Source organism: Neofelis nebulosa, chromosome 3, assembly GCF_028018385.1.
Source record: "Neofelis nebulosa isolate mNeoNeb1 chromosome 3, mNeoNeb1.pri, whole genome shotgun sequence".
Classification (NCBI taxonomy): domain Eukaryota; kingdom Metazoa; phylum Chordata; class Mammalia; order Carnivora; family Felidae; genus Neofelis; species Neofelis nebulosa.
In genome coordinates, this window is record NC_080784.1 from 165,757,501 (window position 1) to 165,773,973 (window position 16,473).

Below are 16,473 nucleotides of genomic sequence, written 5' to 3' on the forward strand. Positions count from 1 at the left end.
CCCATCCTCCCCATGCTGCTTCCTCAGCCACAACGAGCTTCCTGTTGCTCAGTGACCATCCCAAGCACACTCCTACTTCAGGACCTTTACACATACTTTGCCTTGAGCCTTCTTCTAATAATAACACAGCTTGCTTTCACATTTCACCAGGTTGCCATTTAAATATCACCTTTATTTTTTTTTTAAGTTTATTTATTTAAGAGACAGAGAGAAAAACCAGCAGGGGAGGGAGAGAGTGAGAGGGGGGGGGACAGAGGATCCGAAGCAGGCTCCAGGCTCTGTGCTGACAGCAGAGTACCCAATGTGGGGCTCAAATTCACAAATGGTGAGATCATGGCCTGAGCCAAGTCGGTTGCTTAACTGACTGAGCCACCCAGGCGCCCTTAAACATCACCTTCTTACCAACGTTGCCAGACTAACAAGCAGGACCCCTTCTTTTATCTTTCACCTTACCATGCTTTCTTTCTTTCCTCTGTCATCTTTCTCTCCCAATTAAAGTGTAAGTTTCACAGAAGCCAGGACTCAGGTCTTGTCCACTACTGTATCCCTAGTACCAACTTAGAACGCTATCTGGCACATAATAGGTGCTCAATAATTACTCAGTGAATAAATGCAGATACAAAGGCACCAAATCTTAATTTTGATATATTCAGGGCATTTCAAATGCATCCACACCATTAGACCTCGAACTGTGAGAAGCAGTGTGGTAAAAGAGAAACTCATAAGGAAGGCAAAGGTCAGAAAATGAAGCGTCTGTGAACCCTGCTCACCAGTTTCCATTTACTCTCTTAAGGGCTCGTATGTCCAACTGGGCCACCAGAGGGTATGCAAACCAAGCAGATAAACATGATGCATTCAAGCAGCATCGATTCTACTCAACAGAAGGCACCTCTAAGAGTATTATATGAACACAACAACATGGTTATGGCACAAGACTTTAAAGAAACTTCATCACACCGAACCATGCTGCCAAGATCCTGTAAGTACTTAATTCCCTGAACCTCTGCCATGGCAGAGTGTTGCTGGAGAACTTGGAGAAGCACTGCTGGGAGCGTGGGTGCTGCACAGGGTCAAAATGTTTAAATCAGGAATTCTTTAGAAGGATCACTCTGCGGCAAGAGTGCGGCCTGGACGGTGGGTGGCCTCTCATGAAGACGACTGGGAGTGACTGAGGTGGGGCACAAGCAGGGCCTCACGTTAGACAGTGAGGAGAGGAGAAATCCCGGTACAGTGGGAGTGCAGAGGATCCACGCTTAACTCACACAAATTCAACTTCATTCACTTGCCAAAAAAAAAAAAAAAAAGAAAGAAAGAAAAGGAAGAGAGAAGAAAAGAAATTTCAATTGTCCCACAACCGCCCTCCAACCTACTTAACGAACTGGAGACAGGCAATACAAATCCCACAGCGGCTCCTAAGTCTCGGTTTCCACGTGCCAGTCACATTTTGTGCATCTCATAACACTTAACGAGTCTAGTATCTAAAAGTGGATTTCCCATAAAACTCGGTCCCTCAATGCAGGCCAGCTGCTTCGGCTGGTGCTCCACCGAAGAGCCAGTGATCTGCTCCCGTGCTGGAGGAAAGAACTGGCCGTCCTGGGTGGATCTGAGAAAACCCCTCGAGGGGCACCTTCTCAAAGTGTTCCCAAGTGCTATCTTTAATACAGGTGACTTTGACCTTACATATGGACTCAGAACTAACCTCTTTATAAAATGTCACTGTACTAGGAGGAAAAACCACTATGACTGCATTCAGGAGATGTGAGAGGAGTTCAACGTTTCATGTCCGTTTGTCCAATTCTCCTTTTACTGGCTCAGGCGGATCACACAGCTAGCTGTGGCCAAGCCGGGAATGATTCACATCTTCTGATTCCCCATCCAAAGTCCGTTCCTCCATGCTAGCTTATTTGTAATCAGAGCAAAAATTGACCTATCTTCATGCTCCATAAAAGGAAAAAGCAACACCATTTCCCACCCAAAGTTGTTAATAATCAGGTACACAAATCAGAGTAACATTTTCTTAAAAGTTACTAAAACTGGCTGAATCCAAAACAACCAACTTTTTAAGAGAAAAGATGTGCAAAGAAGCTACCACTAATAACACCCGTGTTATTTTGATTTCAAGTACACTTCTTCTTGAGCACTAACGATGAATGAAAGTATTTTATTATTAGCTAAACTCTAGTTGGACAGTGAGCAATGCTCTCAGGTCTAGAGGTTTTCGATGCAGCACTATGCACAGACATGTACTTAATAAATGCTTCCTGATGACCATGAATGAACTAAACCAGTCAAGGCTCTTGAGGAGGGGAGGAGCAGAATAACCATGTTATTGACAAAAAAAAGTGAAACAAGATCGGACAAAATTAAAGGTTATCAAATCAGCATGGGTCCCTAATGTTTCTGGGCAGAACTACAACATGGTCGAGCAGAGTGGGCTAAGGCCTCTCTAACTCAGGTTCAATACATAATGCTACGGGTTCTCCAAGCTACAGGTTACATGGCCCATTCTCCTGAAATGTCGATTTTACTCAGTGATAAGGAAAATGAAAAAAATTCTGTTGTCAAAATCAAGGGTAGTTGAAATTTATTCTTTAGGTTTGCCTTGCCTCCTTCCTTCTAGAAACAGAAGCCCTTTGTCCAGTGAGTTTCAGAGAGACGGAGAATGAGAATGCCAATGATGTCAAGAGGAGACCCCTGCCAACCTGCAAAGAACACGGAACAACCTCTGATTTCAAGCAACACAATTTTGGATTTGTTACTGCAGCATAAAAGAAAAAAAAAAAAATCCAAGTCTTCAACAAGTCCTTACAAGGCCCTACATGATCTGACCTAAGTCATCTCATTCCATTATCCTTGCTCACTCCATTCCAGCCACTCTCTTCCTTGAAGACTCACGTGAATTCCTACCTCAGGGCCTTTGCATTTAATATGCCTCTGCGTCAATGACCTCTGGTGTCCGCAAAGCCTGCCAGCTGACTTCACTGAAATATCTATTCAAATGTCACCTCATCAGAGAGGTCTCTCCTCTCCTGACTCTATCAAAAGCAGCACCTGCACCCCCCAGCTTTAGATTTACTGTATTACTCTAAGTTTGTGTGCTAGGTTCGTGGGTCAGTTTCATACTACATGCCCTTCGTTGCTAGTGGGAATTTCTTTATAAAACGGAAAATAGCAGCGCCTGCCTCACAGGGCTACTGCGAGGATTAAATGAGTTGATGCTGGGATGGGCTTGGAACAGTACCTGGCACACGGTAAGCACTGAGCGCTGGCTGGGACGTCACACAATGAGCAGGAATGGCTGGCTATCCGCCCAGAGCCCTCTCCCCCGTAGCCCGAACCAAACCCAGCTCGCTAATTAAGCTTCTTAAAGCTAATCCAATGGCTGCACATAAGAATCACCTGGGAAGCTTGAAAACCGGCCAGGGCCCCAATCCAGATCAATTAGATAAAAGTGGGAGCAGGGTCGTGGATGTTTCAGTAACCCAGGTGATTCTAACATGTAGCCAGGGAGGGGAGTTCCAGCCCCAGCCTGCCGGCACAGCCCAGAACGAGCTCAGCACAGAACAGACCAGAACCCAACTCATTCACGGGGACCCCGTCAGCATGGGAAAAAGAAAAGCTCCAGATGTAGGGGAAAGATTGTAGGGCTGGAAAGATTATAAGGTGAAAATGAAAAGAAACAAAGTAGCAGTAGGAAGACCTTAGCATCATTCCCCTCATCAATAAACACTTGCTACTTAAAGGCACAAGAGCCAAAAGGTGAGCCACACAAAGAGGACACTGATAAGGGGTGGGAAGCAGGTCACTGTAGGTGACTCAGCATTTTCACTGAGTACAAGATCCAAAATTAAAGCTGTCCAAGCATACTGCTGCTGGCTTTTTCCTTCTAACTCTCACAGGACCCGTAAAAGAGGCTGCGAGAAGCCATCCGCCCGGGAGAGGCGGTGCGCCACCTAGCCCCGTCTTCCACTCCACGACCTGTGCCTGCTGGTGCCGTCTCAAAGGAGTCGGCCACTTCAGGACACCCTGTCTGGCTGCGTTCCAAGTGTGACAAGGTACAAGGGGCCCTAGATTCATTCCCTTTGCCCCGCCCCACCCCACCCGCCGAAGAACACAGACCCACTCCGTGGTTCAGAGTAAAACTCATTCTTTAATCTCACTGATATCACAAGAGCCCTGACGCTCTGGCATCAGAAAGGCCCGGGTTAGAGTCTCAGCTCTGTGACACCCTAGCTGAGGGACCCCTTGTGACCCAATCTCACTGTGCCTCAGTGTCCTCATCTGTACAGAAGAACGGGCCCCCCTTCACAAAGCTATTGTGAGGAGCAAATGAGATGGTGTGTGCCAAGCACTTAGCACAGTGCTGGCCCACACTATGCACCCGTAACGGTTCATTGTTTTAACCCCTGCTATTATTAGAACACAAAATAGACTAAGACACACTGAACCTGGAATATCAAAAAGTAAAGACAGGGCAGAAGGGATGACAAGGTGACGGGTCTTTAAAAGTGTGGCACCGGGGCGCCTGGGTGGCGCAGTCGGTTAAGCGTCCGACTTCAGCCAGGTCACGATCTCGCGGTCCGTGAGTTCGAGCCCCGCGTCAGGCTCTGGGCTGATGGCTCGGAGCCTGGAGCCTGTTTCCGATTCTGTGTCTCCCTCTCTCTCTGCCCCTCCCCCGTTCATGCTCTGTCTCTCTCTGTCCCAAAAATAAATTAAAAAATGTTGAAAAAAAAAATTTAAAAAAAAAAAAAATAAAAGTGTGGCACCAGTGGCCAGTAGCCTGGACTTGACCATGCCACTATCCTTCCCAGCCTCCCGTTTAATTAAGAACAAGTAATCTGTGGTCTAACTGCTGGGAACGGCATCTGCAGAAAGGGATACTAAAGGGGAAAAAGAGTTGAACTCAATCTCAACTACAGAAAAAAAGAAAACAATTTCAAAGATGTTACACAAAAACACGTAACTAGCTCTACTGAAAGGTAAGTTTTAGGTTTTCTCGCTTTTCTGCAATGTTGTTAGGTATGTCCTAGATTTAAAAATAATATAAAGAGTATGTTTTAGGGGTTCCTGGGTGGCTCAGTCTGTTAAGTGGCTGACTTCGGCTCAGGTCATGATCTCATGGCTCGTGAGTTCAAGCCCTGTACCGGGCTCTGTGCTGACAGCTCAGAGCCTGGAGCCTACTTTGGATTCTGTGTCTCTCACTCTCTCTCTCTGCACCTCCCCTGCTCGCACTCTTGTCTCTGTCTCTCAAAAATAAACAAACATTAAAAAAAATACATATTTTTAAAAAGCATGTTTTAGAAGTAGTTAATACATGTTTATTTAAAATAGACACCCGGGTGGCTGGAGCACCTGGGTGGCTCAGTCAGTTAAGCATCTGACTCTTGATTTTGACTCAGGTCACGATCCCACAGTTCGTGAGACTGAGCCCCATGTCGGGCTCTGTGCTGACTGTGCAGAGCCTGCTTCGGATTCTCTCTCTGCCTCTCCCGTGCTATCAAAAATAAATAAATAAAAACTTAAAAAATGTAAAAAAAAAAAAAAAAAAAAATAAGATCTAAGGAGACAAAATAAACACGACTATTCCATGAGTTAAGGTATGCAATACTTTGCCACAATCAGTCCCCCAGTTAGAATCGGTTTTTAAATGCCAACTGTCACTGAGAGAAGATGGCAGCAAGGAGGAGAGAGGAGTGGCAAAGAAGGAATTCATCCTCCATGCTGATGCTGTTGGGGCCCACTCCAAGAACAAAAGAGCCAGAAGCAAAATGGAGACGATGAGGTCAGCTGGCTCTGCCGTCACCATCCACAGGCCAGAGACAAAATCGGGGGTTCCAGGATACCTGCAGGGGTGCCATAAGGACTAAACCAAAGGCACAAACAGAACGTTGAGTATTATTTCATCGGCAGCGGTGGGGCATCTAGCCCTGCGGTCAGAATGCCTGAGTTAGAATCTCAATTCGCCACTTACTTACAAGCTGTGTGACGTTACGAAGACGACTAAACCTTTCTCCGCCTCAGCTTCCTCATTTGTGAAATGGGAATAATGGTACACAGCCTGCTTCTGAGGGCCGTGGTGAGGGCTGAATGCGTCAAGACGGGCAAAGCAGCTGGAACAGTCCAAGGATAATCACCAAACCTGTCTCAGCCCCTCTCCATTCCCCCTTGTTCCTCCTCTCTCCCTGTGCCCCACCTTGTCTGACTCGTGCTTCCCTCCTCTCCTCTCCTTCCTACTCATACACTCTCCCTGGTCCCTCTTCGCAGCCCTCCGCCCGTGTGGTTCCTGCCCACCCCTCCACCTTGTCCCCTTCACTCTAGCCTGCCAAACACCCATTCTACTGCCCCAGTTCTCAGTACTGTCACCCCTGCTTGTCCCCACTGCTGGGAAAGCACCCTCCTACCTAATCCTCCCCCCAGGCACACATAGATCTTTTCCTTCACACAGGAAAACTTCAAAAGCAAAACCCAAAGTATAAATACTAACCTTTCCGTGAAGTCTAATTTTAATGACTTCCCATTTGCTCCCAAAGCACCCTGGGCATCCAACTAACTTAGCTGCCATCGTGTCATACTCAAACTGTCCATTACTTCTCTGCCTCCACCCCTAAACCCGCTGGAAGAAGCTTCTTAGGCACAGGGACCCCCTCATTCTCACAGTCACGTGTGTTACAGCAATGCCTGGCAACAAACAAGAAAGCCTCCAATGTTTGGTGAATGGCTAACTGAAGGAATGCCTCACTTGGTTCTTTTCCTTCTGATAACCTCTCTTCCTCTCAAGGGTCTCCTTTCATAGCCTAATGAGGAAGGCGTCATTACACAGCAGTCATTAGCGACAAAAACAGAAAAGAGCCACACACGTCTCTAAACTGCGTGTTTTATCTCATTTAATCCTTGGGATCGCTCAGACCTTGCCTCCTACTTCTTTCTCTCTGCCCGACCCCCAACTCCACTCGAAGCACAGCAGCCTCTTTGCGATTCCTTCCTCGGTTCTGGGCCTGCTCCCACTCAGAGCCTCGCATTCATCTCCCCTGCTGCCGGGAATGCTCCTCACTCCCATCAGGTCTTAACCTAAAACCTGACCCTGCTATTTAAAACCACAACGTGCTCCATTCCTTTCCCCTCCCTGCTCACACACCTGTGCTCCCCCACCCTCCACCGCTTCATTTTTTTCTTTACACAACTTTTCACCATCTGACACACTGCATGATTTATTTACCTGCTCATTATCCCCCTCCCCCACACTAGACTGAGAACTTCACGAAAGATGAAGAACCGGGCCTGGTACATGGTAGATGCTCAATAAACACTGCTAACTGACTGCACAACTCCATATTCTGCAGCAGGGAAGCTTTATACGTGAGGGCTCTGAAGCTCACCGAGTAGCTGACTAACTTACCCATGGTCACACAGCTAATATGTAGCAGAGCAAGGATCTGAATCCAGGCAATTTGACTCTAGGGCCCACACTTAACTATTATGCTTTCCTGTCTCTCAACCTGAGCCAGATAACAATCCAAGACATCATCACATCCAGGGAGCAAACCCTGGATGTGACCCTCTTTGGGCCACAGAGAACAGCCATCCACTGGAAAAGTTCAAGAGAACAAGTCATTTTACTCTAGACAGTTCCACGTGGTAAAGCATTACCAGATTTATAATTTATATAGTACTGATAGTTTTTCTTTGGATTTAATAGTTCAGTAAAAAAAGGGAGAGAGATTAATACTGTACTGTATAAATACTTTTTATACCGTAACATCCCCATGAACAGCAAAGTGACAAATCATCAACTAACATGGAAGTGGCCTAAGATGACATATATCAAAAGCCAAAAATTGTGGTGCAATGTGGAGGAGAGAAGTACAGACTGCAAGGGGGCACAAGGGAACTTTTGGGGGTAATGAAAATGTTCTATATCTTAATTTTAGTACTGGTTATACCAGTATGGATATTTATCAAAAATCATCAAGCTACATACACTTAAAATAGGCACAATTTTATAGTATGTATATTATATGCAATAAATGACTAAAATGCAATAAAGACATTCACATAGGAATTTTAGGTAAATATTCTACCCAAAAAAACCACAAATATTATTTCCATAGCTAATACTTCCAAATCAGATCCAAAAAAGACACACTAGAAGTTATACATTAGTTCCTGAGCATCAGACTTTGTTTGTTTGTTTGTTTTCAGGGCAAAGAGGCGATTAGGAAAAGACAAGCAGTGAAAAGCTCTGTATACTGAGATCCAGCAGGGTGGCTGATGTGTGGCCCAGAGTCCTGAATGACCACTGGCAAGACAGCACCCACAACGGACGTCATACATGCCTATGTGTCCTTTCTGTCCTTTGAGTAACCTGGGACCAGGAACCTAGGACTCTGAACAGAGTCCAGTCAGGGTGGAAAGGCACATCACTGCTCTTCTCCACAAGGGCCTCTGCCACGAACGGTCCAGTGACAGGTCTGGATGTTGATCTTCAGAATTCTTAGTTTCTCGAGCACCAGAAACCAACTAGCTAATATAACAGGATAACGACTGCTCTTTTAAAGGGCCACCGTATAATTCACAGCATGTCTAGGACATCCAGAAAACCAAGTTACACAACCAAAACAATACTTATGGGCACAGGCAGAGCACACAGACACAGCCAGAACTGGCTGGCCCCTGGGACCAGGGCAGCTGCCCCCACTGCCCATCCCCTCCAAACGGCCTCAGGGCACTCCCCCAGCTTCTTTCCATCCCTTGCCTCCAGCTTCAGATTCCATTCATTCACGATTCAAGTTCTGTGGTGGGTGTGTGTGAGCAGGTCTGCCTACAAAGGTAGGAGTTTCCCAACCAGAGAAAGAGCCAGGGCCCCGAAGACTGACAATGCCCATGAAAGACACAAATGGATGGCACACCATCTCTGGGAATACCAGCGATATGAGCCAGCAAGTAGCAAAAGGTTTAAAAAAAAAAAAAAAAAAAAAAAAAAAAAACCCTCAAAGATGGAACTAAAAGGAATCATACCCAGAGGTAATGCTATTTGGGGAGGGTGGGGGTCTTTTTCATATCATTTAGTGTTTTAGTGTATTAGTTAGTTGCAAAAACTACAAGCCTACCTTCCTAAACTGAAAATAACTCATTAAGAGTGTTTTCTAAATAAAAGAAAAATAATTCAAATCTGGAGTAGTAAATTCTTTGTTTGCTAGAATAATGGACACAAGAGGGGAAAAACAAAACACTTAGGTCTGAAACAGTAATGCAATTATTGCCAAAATACATGATTCTATTTAAAATGCGTTTGGATATCTTTTTCTACTTAAAGCATAGTTTTTAAATGTATATTCTGCTTAAAAGAATAATTCTCAAGAGATACTTCTCCTAACCTGAATCTCAGAATAAGAAAAAAGAACAAGCTCTGAAAAGCTATTAATACGAATGCAAGATGACCAACTATAAAAAGATATCAGCATTAATGTCACATTCTCAGAAAATTCACCTTCAACTAACAAAGTTTATTATCTAAATGAAGAAAGCTTCCAGCAATCTCAATGTATAGTTAACATTACGAAATAAACCCTAAGGACCAGAATCTGGTCACAAAACAAAGAGAGGTAATGCCAGTCTTCGCAAGCCCTGCCTTAGCCTTCTCCACACAGACTTACACACCAGATCTGAAATGGAAACATGCGCTTTCACACATAGACTCCTGGTCCCTTAGCACATCACCAGCATTTTACTTTCCCCTTGAGAACTTCTCCGTGCCACAGGCATTCTTCAATACATCTGCATGTATTTAAAAAGAAATATTATCGGGGCCCCTGGGTGGCTCAGCTGGCTAAGCGACCAACTCTTGATTTCGGCTCAGGTCCTGATCTAATGGGTGGTGGGATCAAGCCCCAGGTGGGGCTGTAGCTGGGCGTGGAGCCTGCTTAGGATTCTCCCTCTCCCTGTGCCCCTCCCCTGCTCATGCTTGCATTCTCTAATATATTTATATTTATATAATTGAAATTGGTTTGCTTATGGCTGACTTTGTTAAAAAAGAGAATGAATAAGTGAAAGTTTGTATTCCCTGAAGACAATCTGAAGATAATGAAAGACTCAGAAGCATACTAAATAGGAAGGAGAATTAAAATTTTCTAGATAATTCACTAAGAGTTGACCATTTAAGTGCAATTCAATACATGCTTGAGGACCTAAACAAAGCATCATCTTTGATGACAAAGTGGATACTAAGTCAGATAGTCCCAGATCTCAAGGGGTAATAATCTAATTGGGGAAGGGAGAAATAAGTAAACAAGCAGCTACTGTTATAGAAGTTAAAACTGAGAACAGAAGTAAACAGTACTTTGGAGATTCAACACACGGAGAGAGGATGAGTCTGTTAGAGAGGGAACAGGAACCCGGTAAGGAAAAGCTCCCCAGAAGTAGCACTGATGGAAGCAGCAGTTCAGGGAGAAGAAAGTGAGCTTCAACTACAGAAGCTGGTTCAAACCCAGGTTCTGAGGAGTCTGTATTTCATGAAGCAAACGGGAACCCTCGTTTTGTCTAGGGGAATCCTAAGGACAATGATGATTGGACTAGCGATGAGGAAGGCAAAGGGAGAGGAGGCTGAGGCTAGCAAAAGGATTACTGCCCATTCACTACAACGTAAGGAAAGACGGATCAGGCCCAGGGTGATGGCAATAGGTCTGAGAGTTCAGTAGAGCATGGGGAAGGATGAGAAATATCTAAGCTGCCAGCTTGGGTCAGTAAATGAATTGCAGTTCATGAACCAGAGGAATAAAACTAATTAGTCTTGTTTTCCTCTTTGTTTTGACTGCTAGGATGCTCAGAGCCAAAATATGGCCTGTTTCTAACATACAGCAAGCATTTATATGCAGCCTGTAAATCTACAGTTTATTTTCCTTCTCTTGACAGGCTTTTATTTATACTTAGTAAGTCACCTTTGTTTTAAAATGAAGCAGAAAATAAACTGGCAGATAAAAAAAAAAAAAAAAGACTGAAACCAAGCCAGAAACAGCTGGACAAAGTAGCTGGCTCAGGGATATAACCTGTAGGCTGCTGACCCAGAGCATTTTCCTCACTGTTCTTACACCCTAGCACAGGCCACATCTCACAAAAGCAGCTGAAAAATGCCAGACTTTCACTTTCTCAACCTTCCTTACAAGTAGCAGTGCCATAGGATCAGTTCTATTCAGTGAAACTGAAAGGGGGGGGAGGGGTTGGGAGTCTCCAAGGTGACCTTCTAGAAGACTCCTCTCTGCTAAGAGGGAGTTGTAAGAAAATATATTCCTTTCTTCCCTGTCTTACACAGGCATGATGTCTGGGGCCCCAGCAACCACATTGCCAACAAGAGGCAACCAGCCTGAGGCTTTCCAGAAGTCAAAATATTAAGAAGAGAAGAAGAAAGGGATGCAAAGAACCTAGAGTCTTCAAAGGTATCATTCAGACACTGCACCAGAATCATCTATTCTCTACATTTCTTGCTACTGGGCAATAATAAGTTCTATTATTTATGCCATTTTTAGTTGTGTATTGTTACTTGCCAATAATGGATACAACAGAGGTCAAATCATGAGGTCGGTTTCTGACAGGTTGATTTTTTATTCTGCTGATTTAACAAGATCCTTATTCTTGAGATGACAAAATACCAAACATGTATTATTAGCCAGGAAGAAAGCAATAAACTATAAGAGCTGCTGGCAGCAGCTAAAGATAAAAACAGAAAGGGATATAATGATAAATAACATCTGGAAAAATGTGATCAAGTATAGGCAGGGGCACTTCTTGGAGGAACAGAGGAAGGAAAGAGTAAATGTACAGAAGTTCTCTATGATGAAGACAATGAGGGAGACTTTGCTGGCAGTGCTATAGACAAGATAACCTAAAAACCTTCCCAATATAAAACTGTGAAAAAATACTGGGCCAAGGGTAAGAAACATCTGTTTAAATGCATAGATAAGTTCACATGAAAATAAAGGACCTCCACTGGGGCACATGGGTGGCTCAGTCGGTTAAGCATCCCACTTTGGCTCAGGTCATGATCTCGAAGTTCACTTGCTCCAGCCCCACAATGGACTCTGTGCTGACGGCTGAGAGCCTGGAACCTGCTTCGATTCCCTGTCTCCCTCTCTCTCTCTGCCCCTCCCCCACTCATACTGTGTCTCTTTCTGTCAAAAATAAATAAAACATTTTAAAAAATTAAAAGAAAAGAAAGGACCTCCCCAAAGGCCAAAAATTAAAGAGGAACCTAAAATCCACAGCATAAAATATAACTGATCAGGTTTAGAAACCTAGGGTTTGAGGGGCTGGAGAAGAGGGGGACTGTGTGTGTGTAAAGGGCAACTGCCCTTTGGGATATAATAGAGATAAAAAGGGAAAAATTACTAAGCTAATACTTCTTTTAAAACACCACCTTGAAGACAATTATAACTTGTTTTCATCTTCATACACTTTACCCTTTATATGAGAACAAATTCCAATATTAAGTGCATATTTTAAAAAACATGTCCACATTACATAGTTACACATCACAAAAGGCTTCCTGAATATTTCATCACAAGATTAAGCAAAACGTAAGATAAACAGAAATCTTTTCCTGAAAAAATTACACATTGCCCAATTTTTCAGCCATCATTTAACCATTAATCACTTAATCAAGTATGCAAGTTCAGTATATTTGTAACCATACTAAAAGGTTTCCAAATTTTAGGACTTTTTGGTAAAATTTTATCATTAGGATCATTATAATATTCTTCTAGTGACTATGCTACCAATAGTTTCACAATACCTTATATATCACATAAAATCAGTCTGTCATCTCTGAGCTAATCTTATGGCCCTCTACATTACAGATTCTGTGATGTACAGATTCAGTATTTAAATGGTAATGGGAATCTGCAAAAGATGTGGCATTTAGGGCACCTAAAGACTGAGAGGGTGGTCTCTAATATTAAAGAGGCAAAGAGAAAGAATGACAGTAGCAGTTAAAAGCAAACCAAAAAAAAAAAAAAAAAAACACCAATACGAAAACTTAAGGCCCTCCACCAAGTTTACCTTCTTCTAGCTTCCTTTGCTCCCCTATTCCCTTGAAAACTGAAAACATCACATATTCCCTTTGTTCGTCTTCATGCAGGCTTTATGAATGGGCACATTTCCACCCTAAATTCCATTAAGCCTCCTCCATCACTCAAGACCATCTTTTTTCAGAAAGTCCTATCTCTGGGCAGTCCAAACAGCCCAAGAAATACAACCACATAATCTATACCACCTTCACAAGGGTTACACTGGTCTCCACTGCATTCCGAGATTTATGTAAAATTAAGCCTTTTAAACTAGTGTTTACATACACTGGATGCCACAATAAACACAGCATCCTAAACTCTGCTTTAAGATCGTGCTGAATTTTGAATGTTTTTCCAAACCTATGAGCTAGATGATAAAACACTAAGCATTACCCTACAAATTACAAATAAGGCCACCAAATGCCGGAGGAAGCAATCAACTAGTGAATCAAGAACCCAAGTGCAAAAGGACTGTGTCTGGCTTGGTTTTCCCCCTCCCGCTGACACAGAGAGAAGGTCTAGTGAATCGCTCCAGCCCCAGGGGACAAGAGAAGATTCCCAAGAGCGCGCTCGGGTCCGCTGAGGAAAAAGCACGAGTTAGCAGAGCCGGGAAGCTCCGAAAGGCGCGAAGCATTCTGGGACTCGTTTCCACAGTTACCCACGTGCACCCAACCCAACCGCGGCCCCGCGCGGCGCGGACTACAAGTCCCAGAATTCCGCGCGACCGCCTTTCCCCTTCACACCCGGCCACTAGAGCCAGACCCTAAAGGAAACCCCTAACGCGTCCTCCCCGCAAGCTAGGCAGAGGTCGCGCTCCGCAGGAGCTACGTGGAGCCTGTGGTCCAGCCCCCCCGTGCAGGGAAGCGGGTCTCTAGGTACCAGCGTCCACACCTGACGACCAGAAATTAGACAACTGCGTCACAGACTGCCAAACCCACGGACTGCCTGGGACCCCAACACCTCCCCTGCGCAAAACCCCCCACCCGGTCTCCAGGGCCCGACCCCTCCCGCTCCCGCCGCGGAAAACCCGCAGCCCGCGCCCGTGCCCCGCCTCCCAGTCCCGCAGCCGGAGCCCGCGCCAGCGCTGACCTCGCTTCCCGCCGCTCTGGGGGAACCGCGGCCAGCGCCAACCTCAGGGCACCTCCCCGCCCCCTCCACCTCAGCCCCGCCCCCTCCTCTCCCGGCACCCCGAAGCTCAGGGCTCCCCCTTACATGGACCCTATCTTGATCCGGGGGAGGGAACACCTCCCTGAAAACTGAGTTTGCCACCTTTCCCCTGAGCCCCGCGCGGACCGAATGTGGACTTGACAGTCCTCCCCCTGCCCCCGGCCCCTCCCAACCCCCCTTTCCTCCCAACTAGCTTTACACCCCCACCGCACCTCCCCTACCCCTGCCCCCATCCTGTCACCTCAAACACTCCCCTCCTTCCTCGCCTCTAACTCCCAATTACCCTCTCTTCCCAACACCTGCTCAATCCTATTACCCCAACGTCTGCCCCCCTCTTAACCACTCCCAATTACCCTACCACCCTCCCTATGCCTCTCCAGCCCGCCGGACTCCCCAACTATCCCATCACACCCCAATCCTTCCCACCACCTCGCTCTCCCGTTACATCAGCCCTCATCTCTGCGCCCGCCCTCCAGCCCCGCTCGACCGCTGCCCCCATTCCCCCACCGCATTGTTCCCCCCCCCACCCCCGCCATCCAGCCTTCTTCCCATTGTCCCCGCCCCCGCGCTCCCCTAGCACTCACCCGCCTTTCTCACGGAGCCGCCCGCACCACTCAGCCCCTAGGAAATCCTCACCCCTGCGCCCCGCTCGCTCCCTCCCTCTCTCCCCGCGCCGGTGCCACCCCCGGCCCTGCCCGCTAGCGCCCGCCGCCGCCTCCACCTCCATTCACCCCAGGCACTCCGGTCCCAGCCCTTCATCGCACGTCCCGCCCCCCCTGCCCCCAACACTGAAAAGGAGCCAGTCCCCACCCCCCTCACCTCCGCCCTCCCCCATCAGGCCGGCCCCTTCCCCCCCACGCCCGCCCCCGCCCCGCGCCGCCCGCAGCGTCACCGCCCGCCCCGGCCCCGGGAGGGGAAGGGGTGGCTCCCGGGCAGGGACTCCCGGCGCGTTTCGGGACAGGAGGCGCGGGGCGGGGACTGCGGGAGCGGAGTGGAGAGTGCTAGCAACCGCCCGGCCCCGGCCAGCTCGCTCTCTGTTACTCACTGACAGCGGCGGCATCCGAGTGCATTTTCGGGCAGCTCACACCCCACTCGCCGCCCAGGCTCCCGCGCTCGCCTCGCGGTCCCCCCACCGGCTCGCCGCACCTCGGCTTGGAGCTGAGGACCAGCCGCCAGCACTCCCGGCCTGCCCACCTCGCCTCCAACCATTGGCTGAACCTCGGTCGAAGGACCGCCCCTCCGCGTCTCTCATTTGACAAAAGGAGTAAGGAGGGCGCCGGTCTGGGGCTGGCAAAGAGGCCCCGCCCCTTGAGGTCCAATGCGATTGGTCCCGGCGCCTCGTCCCCGTAACGCCCCTGGCGGAGGCCACGCTCTGGAGCAGCAGGTTGGGCCCGGCTGCTGTCACTCATCCCCGGGGGTCCGAAAGCGCGTGTAGGGGCGAGGCTGGCGAATTGGTCCACCTTGACCCTGAAGCCCCGCCCCGTCACGGGCGGGATTGGTGGAGCTGCAGACCAACCGAGAAAGAAGGGTCGGCTTCTGAAACAAAGCACGCGTGGTGTTGCGTGAAGAGCGGTAAAGGGAAAGCACAGTTGGGGGCATCTTGTGTCCCGCTACAAGGAGTAGGGGAGTTGGCCCCAAACTTGCGTCACCCACTTGTCTCGCACGCCTCGGAGCGGTCCTCAACAGAAGCCCAGTCCGCTCCGAACTTGGACTGGGACTTCTCTTGTTAGCTGTTTCCTACTGCTGGAAACTGGATAAAGAATCATCGCGTTCTCGTTTCCAGCAAACCCTCTAAGGAACAAACTCCTACTTCTTGTACAACAATTACAACAATCCATCCTCTTCCCGGTTTTGAATTGCACTTCTTTTCCAGAATCAACACACTTCTCCCTTGGTCACAAATGGGCTGTTCTAAAGGCTTCGAATGCTAACAAGCATTGTCCGTCGTCATACACACATCTGAATACGCCCCCCCACACCCCACAGCACGCAGGAAATCAGGGCCACGATCTCAGCTTCAGGCTCAGTCTGGCACGTTGGCAAGTCCAGAGGATAGGTTCTGAGTCCTCGAAGGACAACTGGCTGAATTGAGAGACTGTCATTCATTGACGCTGAGAGGGCCTCATTTGGCTGTTAGTTGGCAGAGGAAGGTGTTATTTTAAGTGAATTCCTAGGACCACTGAGTTTCCTAAGACAAGAACTCGCACCATTCTTATGAGTTCCAACCATTTTTTTCAATGCTTTTCAACCA

At 47.3% G+C, this 16,473-nt stretch overlaps 1 protein-coding gene across 11 annotated transcripts in view; it reads right to left on the reverse strand.

The window, feature by feature from the left end:
* Positions 1–16,473, reverse strand: part of DCUN1D4 (defective in cullin neddylation 1 domain containing 4) — an 87,145-nt gene that overhangs the window by 61,509 nt on the left and 9,163 nt on the right. The window contains exon 1 of one of the 11 annotated variants that reach the window (XM_058722617.1): positions 15,268–15,420. The exons of 3 other annotated variants lie outside the window; for them this stretch is intronic. In XM_058722617.1, coding sequence (XP_058578600.1) covers positions 15,268–15,292 — 25 coding nt within the window. In that variant the 5' untranslated portion in view covers positions 15,293–15,420. Of the gene's footprint in view, positions 1–5,971; positions 6,173–13,261; positions 13,964–14,144; positions 14,165–14,267; positions 14,287–14,806; positions 14,912–14,953; positions 14,973–15,267; positions 15,421–16,473 lie in introns of those variants that run through there. 7 more of the 11 variants (XM_058722627.1, XM_058722620.1, XM_058722624.1 and 4 more) reach the window with 7 other exon arrangements.